We start from the raw sequence: 10,645 nt of genomic DNA on the forward strand, positions 1-10,645 counted from the left end.
AAAAATCGAGCAATTACTTCTTGGTACAGCTCCCGAGCCCACAGTATTGTGTCGCTATCGCTTCTGGATGTGCCCATGTTGTCCGCCTGTTACTAACCCTATCCGGTGATGTAGAAACAAATCCTGGCCCAGCTAACCTAGACACCGTCCTGACCGAATTGCAAAAATTAACCGCAGGCCAAGCGCTACTTGTAGAAGAGATAAAGGACCTTAAAGTACAGCTGACAACAACAGACAAAACAATAAACGACCTTAACAACCGACCTTAACAACCCCTACGCCAAGACATAGAAACCCTGCAAGCGACCTCAAGTGAAACAACTCGCCTTGTTTCAGAGTTAGAGGCTCGCATTGATGATGCTGAAAACCGATCACGCCGTTGTAATCTGATCTTGTATGGAATCCCTGATACCACTACTAATGAGACATAAGCTCAGTCTGAGGAACTAGTCATCCAGATTTGCCATGAAAACTTACAAACTGATATTAACCCCGCAGACATAGAACGGGCACATCGTTTAGGGAAACATTTAGAAGATCGTAATCGCCCAATAGTAAAATTCATGCACTGGAAAACTAAAGATGCTCTTTTATCAAATGGCCGAATACTGAAAGGAACAAAATACTGTATAGGCGAAGACTTCACTCGCCCTGTCCAGAAAGCAAGAAAACATCTGCTGGCATTCGCTAAATCCAAATCAGTAGCTTACTCTTTACGTTACAAAACCTTGTGCATCGGCCCAAAACGGTATATTTTCGACAATGCTTCGAACAGTGTCACAGAAATTCAGTAGCAGTCATCCCGTTCCTTAAATGTAAAAAACAAATCAAGACGCACATCTAGATTTTACCTTTCATTTTCCGTAGTTTACACCAACGTTCGCAGTTATCTTCCGAAGCGAGAGCTCGTGTCCAACATCATATCATCAACAGGCAGCAATCTGCTCATCTTAACAGAAACCTGGCTAAAAAAATACCTCACCGATACCGAAGTTTTGGCACACCTACCTGACTTCCAAGTTTTTCGAAATGACCGCGAAGGATCAAGGGGCGGTGGTGTTCCCATAGCCGTTCATAACCAAATTTTATGTACTATGATAAATATCAAATCAAAGCTTGAAATACTCTGGTTATTATGTCGAGCATCACCAAAAACAGTACTACTGGGAGTCTGCTACAGGCCTCCCCATCCCACACTCGACTTTTGCAACGAACTCAATAATAACTTAATTCATCTGACAACAAGCTACCCAAATGCCTCCATTCTCCTTTTCGGGGATTTTAACTTCCCAAACATTGACTGGTGCAACCTCCCATCTTCAATAGCAGGTCCTGTAGAGGAAAGGAATTTCATTGACATCTGTTTGAACTGGTATTTAACGCAATTAGTATCACAACCAACGCGCGTCACGCCTGAATACGAAAGCATTCTGGATCTTATTTGACAAATAACCCGGATGCCCTCCTTTCCGTTGCATATCTTCGAGGAATTAGTGACCATAATGTCATTCATGCTACCTTCTCATTTCCTGTAACACCAAATAAGACTCAAAAGAAAGCTATAACAATTTACGAAAAAGGTAATTATGACGCGATAAATCATGAACTTGATACTTTTTTTCCCAGATTTGAAGCTGCATGTCACACTCAAGATCCAAGAATAAGTTAAATGATTTGGCTAATAAATATATACCAACTGCCAACATTCGCACCAGCAACCAAAAATCATGGTTTACTAAATCCTTAAAAAGACTAGAAAATTAAAAATCGTGTCTATCGGGCGGCTAAAAACAACTCATCCCGATGGTAAACCTGCTACGAAGCCAAGATGAATATTTGACTGTGATCCGCAGCGCAAAGCGTTTATTTTATGCTACTACACTTGCAAATTTGTTGCGCAGTAACCCAACACAGTTTTGGCAAGTAATAAACCCTCACCCACAACGCGCTATCACTCTCACCAATGATTTACAAGAAACCACTACCCATGCTGAATGTGCCGACGTTTTCAATTCCGCATTTGCCACTGTTTTCACGAAAGAAATCGAAACGCCCTTTTCTCTTCCTTTTCCCAATATGGAAGGTACCATGCCAAACATCACATTTTCTGAAGACGGAATTTCATTCATAATCCAGAAGACTAAGCTGTCGTCATCATTTGGCATTGATAGTATTAACTCTAAAATTCTAATGAACACGAGACACACGGTTACTTCATACTTGTCATTGCTTTTCTCCCAGTCACTTTCTTCAGGAACCATGCCAGATGATTGGAAAGTGGGAAAGGTCGTTCCAGTCTACAAATCAGGTAACAGAAACTCTCCATTAAATTACCGATCTATTTACCTAACAAGCGTGCCATGCAAAATCATGGAACATGTCATCTACTCTAAAATCATTTCTTTCTTAGACTGTAACAGCTTTTTCATCCCTTGCAGCATGGGTTCCGCAAAGGTTTCTCCTGTGAAACCCAATTAGCTCTTTTTGTTCATGACTTACACGCTAACATGGACACTAATGTGAAAACTGACGCAATCTATCTGGATTTTGCGAAAGCCTTTGATAAGGTATCTCACCAGCACTTTTTACTAAAACTTCAACTGCTGAACCTAGGCCCTAACGCTATAATGTGGATACAGGAATTTTTGTCCAATCGTACGCAAATGGTTTTAATCAGCAGTAACTTATCTAGACCCCTCCCAGTAATTTCCGGCGTGCCCCAAGGATCTGTCCTTGGTTCTCTGTTGTTTTTAATATACATTAACGATTTACCTCAGTATATTTCTTCTAATATACGCATGTTCGCAGACGACTGCGTAATTTACCGCACAATCAATAACATATGTGACCAAACTGCTCTCCAGAACGACCTAATCAGCGTTTGAGAATGGTGCAACAATTCACTAATGACGCTAAATTCCAACCAATGTAAATGCATGTACTTCTCCCGCCGGCGCAGTTACTGTTGTTTTCCTTACACAATCCTTAACACACCCCTGGAACTAGTGCAGTCTTACAAATACCTAGGTGTAACCCTCTCTCACGATTTGTCTTGGAGCACACATGTCACTAACATTATTGCCGCAGCTTACAAAACCTTAGGCTTTCTGAAACGTAACCTGCGAAACGCCCCGGAACATGTAAAATTACTAGCTTATAAATCACTTGTCAGGCCAAAACTCGAATACGCATCGCCCATTTGGAATCCGCACCAAGCATATCTCGCCGACGCATTAGAATCAGTTAAAATCGCGCTGTTAGATTTATTCATTCATCGTATTCATATAATATCAGCGTTTCATCTCTCAAAGCAGAATCTGGTTTATCACCGCTTTTCTGTCGACGCCGCATTGCCAGCCTTTCACTGTACCAGAAGTTCTTTTTTTCGTCCCTTAATCAAGTACCATACATCACAGCAGCAGCACGCATATCATATCGAACCAGCCATCCACTTCAAGTTGCGCGCCCGCGTTCCAAGACCACCACCTTCACTGCCTCATTTTTTTTCCGAACTGCCACAGACTGGAACGGCCTTCCCCACGAAATCGCTTCTACTACCAGCCCAACTTCGTTTTTGCAACTTGTATCTGACCATATTTTCAATAACTGTTTACCATGATCCTTAATGTTTGTATAAAAACCCACTTCTTATGTAATGCCCCTACGGGGGACTTCTAAGGTAATAAACTGAACTGAAATGAAATGAAATAATCACATTCATCTGCTTTCCTAAGCTGAAACCATAAAACAGCTCATCCCAGTCTAGCCGTCGAAGCGCGTCATTCAGCTAGAGAGGGCTTCAAGGCAAGGTTATTAGCCTGTCGAGTAAGTAACTCCATCTGTAATTTTATGACTTGCAAAACAACGCCAGCCGGTCTGATATATACCACAGTGTGTAGTAGCACTTTGCATTTTGAATGGTACGTTTGCACGTCGGCACCATCAAGCGTTAGAGCTTGTTCTCTTATATTTAGCATCTTCTCGGCCGGCATGGCCTGCCTTTTTAAAAGACTGTTTGAAGAAAATAACTCATGGCTAAGGCCACGCGACTACATTTGTGCTGCAATATATGTCGGCTTCAAATCAGCTATTCTTGTTTGAGCGCTAACACAGGAGGCGCGCTTTTTTATCGACATTTTCTGCTGTGCTTTATGTCGTTCTTCCATTTGGCTGTCGTCTAGCTACCCGGTTCTGCCAATTAATCTTACACTGATGGCCTTCACTGGCACTCATGTTAGTGGTGTTTTGTGATCGCGTTTTATCACAGGACAAACACTCCATATTAATTCTTATGAAGTGATCCACAAATATGAGAGAGAAAGAAATGTGTTTGTTCTGCATATTCTCCGCTCTTGTCTCCTCGCCTCACATACTTTGAAGAGGGAAACGAAGAGAACTAACAATAGCTGACAATAAAAAACGCTAGCAAAAGTTTACAATAAATACGAAAAAAACTAAATACCTGGTGTTCCGTTCATGACGGAAAGTAATTGACCCAACTGATGTCAGAATTCCAGTAAATAATGCAGTACTAGAACACACGTTTTCATTTAAATATCTAGGTGTCACGTTTGACAGCCACTTACACTGGCAAGACTAAATTGAGGCAGTCTGCAGGAAGTTGGCGTCCGGATGTCATGCTCTTCATCAGGTTAAATAATTATTTGACATGTCTAGATTACGTATGCTTTATTTTTCCATCATTGAAAGCCATCTATCATACTGTGCCGAAGCATGGGATGAAACTTACTATTCGTATTTAGACCCTATTACTCGCCTTCAGAAACGTGCATTAAGAATAATAAACAAGTATAACCGTTTTGAGCACAGCAAACCATTATTCTGCAAGTCAATGATTCTTCCATTTGATTTATTGTACCGATTAAAAATTTCTGTATGTGTTCACAACATAGTAAGACACAACCTCCCTTTTCATGCATCAATACTTCATCCCCCGCTTCGGTCCACTAGTAACCTCTCCTTCGGCAATTTCAACCTCCCACCCATCCGCAATGTATATGGTGAGCGTTTAGTGCAGTCTGCGGGGGCAGAGATCTGGAAAGCCATACCCATTTCTCTGAAAAACTCACACAATTTTGATGGTATGCTTAAAAAACACTTAACTGAAATAATTGATTTAACCTGAATTCTTTTTTCGTCATAGTTTTGTTATTATGTCCTTTGTATGTAACACGATAGTTTGTACTAACGCTCGATGTCCGAAAGTTCTCTTTGCATGTCATTTATTTATTTCTTATTTATTTATACATACTGCAGCCCTATTGGACTATTGAAGGGGTGGATGTGAACCACAATGTAGGAAAACATGTAGGAAAACATGGAGCACAACAATGGCAAACATCCGAAACAGTATGAGTGAAAACAAGAAAAACGGAAAAACCATTCGATAGCCGCTAAAAACAGGTCTAAAGGAATAGAGCGAGTAGAACTGGGTAAACAAGTCCAACATTCGATTACACGCGGAAAGAAACTGTATTTAAAAGTGTCCGTGCGGGCAAAATAAGGCGTGGTGTTTAGGCTGTGGTGACTTCTAGTTTTAGATGGTATAGCAGGGATTAGGTAATCATTTGCAGAGGTCCGGCAGGAAGAGTTAATAATGCAATACAAAAATTTTGAAGACTCAGTCCTTCGTCGAGATGAGAGTGGTTGCAGGCCCAGTGATGAAAGTGCTGTGGAAGGCGAAAAATCTCTACCAAACCTGCGGCATATGAAGCGACCGGCTTTCTTCTGCACTGCCTCGAATTGGTTAATATCGCGTTGTTTGTGCGGATTCCAGACAGGGGAGGCATATTCAAGTAATGGACGGATTAGCGATTTAAACATAAGTAGTTTCGTATCTCTAGGAGCAGCTTTTATTGTTCGACGGAGGTATCCTAACTTCTTAAGTGCCTTTGAGGTTATGAAATCTATATGTTTGGACCATGACATATTGGGTGTGAAAATAAGACCGAGGTATTTGTATTGACTCACACTCTGGATGGGAGTATTGCTAAGTTTGTAAGTAAACATGGAAGGTGCCGTTCTATTAGTGAAAGTCATAACAACGGTTTTGCGGATGTTAATAGTCATTTGCCACGTAGCACACCAAGAGCTAAATTCTGAAAATGATTTCTGAAGGTGTAAGTGATCATCAAGGCAGGAAAGTTTGTGATATAACACGCAGTCATCAGCGTACAAACGTAGGTTACAGGTGATGCTACAAGGCAAGTCATTTATAAAAATCAAGAAAAGCAATGGGCCCAATACAGAACCCTGTGGAACTCCTGAGGGCCGGTCTGCTACCCTAGAATTAGTTCTGTTGAAGGACACAAATTGAGAACGGTTGGAAAGAAAACTTGAAATCCAGTTGAGAAGGCGTAGGTTGTTGAGGATCATATCAAGTTTATACATAAGTTTCCAGTAAATCACTGTATCGAGTGCCTTCGAAAAATCAATGAATACTGCGTCTATCTGATTGCCTGCCTCTAGGTTACTGCAAATGTCGTGAGTAAATTCGTTAAGTTGTGTCAAAGTGCTGAAACCGCGTCTGAAGCCATGCTGAACATTTGTTAATAAATGATGTGATTCGAGGTATTCCATGATGTGTTTGTAAATAATGTGCTCTAAAATTTCACATGCAAGGTTAAAGAGATTGCTCTATAATTGGATATAGTTCGCTTGTCACCGCTTTTGATAAGAAGGACGACTTGGGCCATTTTCCAGGATGAAGGAACTGTACAGGAAGCAACAGACTCGCGAAATATGACAGCAAGGTAGCGACAGGTCCATAATAAGTAGCGTACCAAAAAACAAGTTCGGGATACCATCAGGTGCAGCAGATTTCTTAGTGTCAAGTTTCGAAGTTAGCTACAGAACACCTTCTTCACTGATATGAATATCGATTGGCACGGCACTACGAGAAATGGTGACTGGTTGAATGACGTTATTGTCACAAGAAAATACAGAGTGTAAGTACTCATTAAATGCTTTGGATATATGAAATAGATCTTTAGTCGATTCATTGTTAACCTTCATTGTAGCAGCTGTCGTATCCCATAGAAAAACAGATGACCAAAATTTACGCGGGTTAGTCTTTAGTAGACCCTGCAGCTGCACTCGGAAGAAAAAATCCTTAGCGGAGTTCATTTTCAATCGAAGCTCTTCTTTCGCTTTGTTGAAGCGTGTCATGGCTGCCTGATTGTCTAAGCGCTTCGTACGCCTAAGTCTATGTACATGGCGTGTAAGATGTAGTATATCTCGTGTCATCCAGGGAATTTTCATATTTTTCTTCTTTGTTTTCTGAGGAATAAAACACTAAAACATTTTGTAACTAAGGATTCGAAACAGCTCACCAATGTGTTGACATCACATGTAGAACTCAGTGCAACGAATTCTTCAAATCCGTCAGCTAGGGTGTCAATTACTGAAACGTCATCAGCTTGATTAAAATCAGGAAATGTGGAAAAAACGAAATTCTGTTTAGTAATAGAAAAACTTAAGGAGGCAAGAACGGCCTTGTGATCGGAAATTCCCTCATTGACATCACATTCGTAGCCCTTTCTGACAATGTTAGAACTAACGAAAATAAAATCTAGAAGAGCGTCGCATCCTGTAGGTTGATTGCTAATCTGAGTAAGGTCAAATGAAAGGGAAAAGGAAAATAGTTCTCTATTTATGGAGGTTTCTTTTACCAGCGTTAAGGTAGGCCAGTGGATGCCGGGGGCGTTAAAGTCACTCATGCAAACAAGGTTGCCAGCATTGAAATGCCTCTCGTTAATATACTGAATAAGAGATTGGACATAATTTACAGAGGAACATGGAGGACGGTAGAAGACGCCAATCACGACTTTTGTTTTAACCAGATAATATTTACACCAGACAGATTCTACGTCGCCTGGCGGTGACATTATTGAAAACTTGAGGTCAGCCCGAAAAAGCAACGCAACGCCACCACCTTTAGTGTGACGTCGGTCTGTGCGAACCGCAACGTAGCCAGGAAGCGTGAATTCGGAGTCTAATATGTCGTCATGCAACGAAGTTTCTGTGGTACCAACTACATGAGGCGAGTGTGCAGTAATTAAAGATAGGAAGTCTGCGAACTTGTTAGTTATGCTTCTGGCATTTAGGTTCAAAATTGAAAGGTTACAATCGGAATTATGTGGAAGTCATTGAGGGGAAGCGGAACGTGGTGACTGAGAAAATTGATCTGTAGGAGAGGCATCGCAAGATGGTGATCGGCAAATGCGATTAATGGAAAACCTCGGGTCTCTGATGAGAGCATTTGACACGTCGTCCCAAATGTAGCGACCTTTGTCAATAAAAGCGGGATCATAGCCGCAGAGCCGTAGGTGGGCTCTGCGGCTGTGCCACTGCACGGGCCGCTAATCCGCTTACCTTCGCTATGCAGGTCCTTGCTCAAGTCGTCACGTTTGCTCTCCTGCCGATATTGACGATCGGGACACCCGGCTACGCAGCTGACAACCGGACACAACATCAACAAGATGAACTGTGTACCTTGCAACTGGTCGCCATCAACATTACGGAACACCTGGCAGCGCCACCTCTCGTATGCCGGACCAACGAGGCTGCATCGGCGTCACCATCGTCACCGACAGCATCATACACGTCATCTATAAAAGAGCGACACCCACCTTCGGCACACTGTGGGCTCTGCGGCTGTGCCACTGCACGGGCCGCTAATCCGCTTACCTTCGCTATGCAGGTCCTTGCTCAAGTCGTCACGTTTGCTCTCCTGCCGATATTGACGATCGGGACACCCGGCTACGCAGCTGACAACCGGACACAACATCAACAAGATGAACTGTGTACCTTGCAACTGGTCGCCATCAACATTACGGAACACCTGGCAGCGCCACCTCTCGTATGCCGGACCAACGAGGCTGCATCGGCGTCACCATCGTCACCGACAGCATCATACACGTCATCTATAAAAGAGCGACACCCACCTTCGGCACACTGTGGGCTCTGCGGCTGTGCCACTGCACGGGCCGCTAATCCGCTTACCTTCGCTATGCAGGTGGGTGATTCCCTTTTCGCTAAAAAAACTAGCAACTATTGCCTGGTACAGCTGCCGAGCCCGCAGTGTTGCCTTGAACTTGCTGTTGAATGTGTAAATGTCGTTCGCGCTCTACTACTACTGTCGGGCGACGTTGAAACGAATCCGGGACCACTTAATCTTGATGATATTATGACTGAATTACAAAAGCTGTCTTCCGGACAGTTACAACTTATCACTGAAGTGCAGGGCCTTAAAAGTCAACTGGTAGCAACTGATAAATCAATATCTGCCCTAAGCAAACGGATTGCTGACCTCGAAACCCAATGCGAGTGCCTTACCACCCTTCGAGCCGAAGTGCAAACACTTCAAGCAAACGCTGATAGTACGACAGAGCAGCTTTTTGATTTGAACACGCGTCTGGACGATCTCGAGAATCGCTCGAGAAGAGACAACCTGGTATTCTACGGCCTTCCGGACCCAAATGAAAAAGAGTCTTATGAACAATCAGAAAAAACAATCATTCAACACTGCCTTGACACCCTCAACGTAGTGATAGAACCTAAAGAAATAGAGCGCGCACACCGCCTCGGCCGCCACACCAATGACCGCAAAAGGCCAATAATAGTGAAGCTGTCGTCATACAAAACAAAAGAGATCATACTCTCGAAAGGCACTAAGCTTAAATACACTGGTTTCAGCATTGGCGAAGATTTTTCTCTACCCGTTCGAAACGCACGAAAACACCTTGTGGCCTTTGCTAGGACCAAGTCTGCACCATTTTCCCTCCGTTACAAAACGCTGCACATGGGGCCGAAACGGTATATTTTTGACCAAGCTACGCAGACAGTCAAAGAAATCCCATAGGAATCTTTTCGCCGTCGGAAAGCGCGCAAGCAGCCGCCGACTAACTGTCGAGTTAATCTTTCCTTTTCTATAATCTACACTAATGCACGCAGTTTCCTTCCAAAGCGCGAGGCCTTGTCTAATCTCCTTTTATCTTCTGGCAGCAACATATTAATCCTAACGGAAACGTGGCTATCAAGCGACGTCAGTGATAATGAAGTTTTAGATGACTTACCGAATTTTACCGTTTATCGTAAAGATCGTCAGGGCAAACGCGGAGGAGGTGTTCTTATTGCTATTAACAACCAAATTTCGTGTTCCCTTGTTAACATAACTTCAGATCTAGAAATATTATGGATAAAATGCAGCGCTTCACCGGAAACCGTTCTGCTTGGCGTGTGCTACAGGGCCCCTAACACCAACCCGTTATTCGCTCCTAAACTAAACGATTCCCTAGACCAAATTACAAAGAAATACCCCACCGCACAAGTTGTTCTCTTTGGAGACTTTAACTTCCCGAGTATAGATTGGCAAAATGTAGGCCCACTAACAGCAGGTAACTCTGAAGCTAGAGATTTTGTAAATGTTTGTTTAAATTTTAACTTGAGGCAAATGGTGCTCGAACCGACTCGCGTTACGCACGAATCTTCAAACATCCTAGATTTAATACTCACCAACGACCCTGAAAGCTTATCATCAATTACATACCTGCGCGAAGTCAGTGATCATAAGGTTATTCATGCCACGTTCAAGTTTTCCCCTACCTCCCGCCAAACGTTCACG

General features: G+C 42.8%; 1 protein-coding gene across 1 annotated transcript; it reads left to right on the top strand.

The window, feature by feature from the left end:
• Positions 1–8,370: 8,370 nt before the first annotated feature.
• Positions 8,371–10,331, top strand: LOC149327541 (uncharacterized). Its single transcript, XM_089563861.1, has one exon. It carries the CDS (start codon positions 8,402–8,404, stop codon positions 9,881–9,883), a length of 1,482 nt encoding a protein of 493 aa, XP_089419987.1. The 5' UTR covers positions 8,371–8,401; the 3' UTR covers positions 9,884–10,331.
• The last annotated feature ends 314 nt before the right edge of the window (positions 10,332–10,645 follow it).

This window comes from Amblyomma mixtum, chromosome 10 (assembly GCF_055824585.1).
Source record: "Amblyomma mixtum isolate Tamu chromosome 10, ASM5582458v1, whole genome shotgun sequence".
NCBI classification, from domain to species: domain Eukaryota; kingdom Metazoa; phylum Arthropoda; class Arachnida; order Ixodida; family Ixodidae; genus Amblyomma; species Amblyomma mixtum.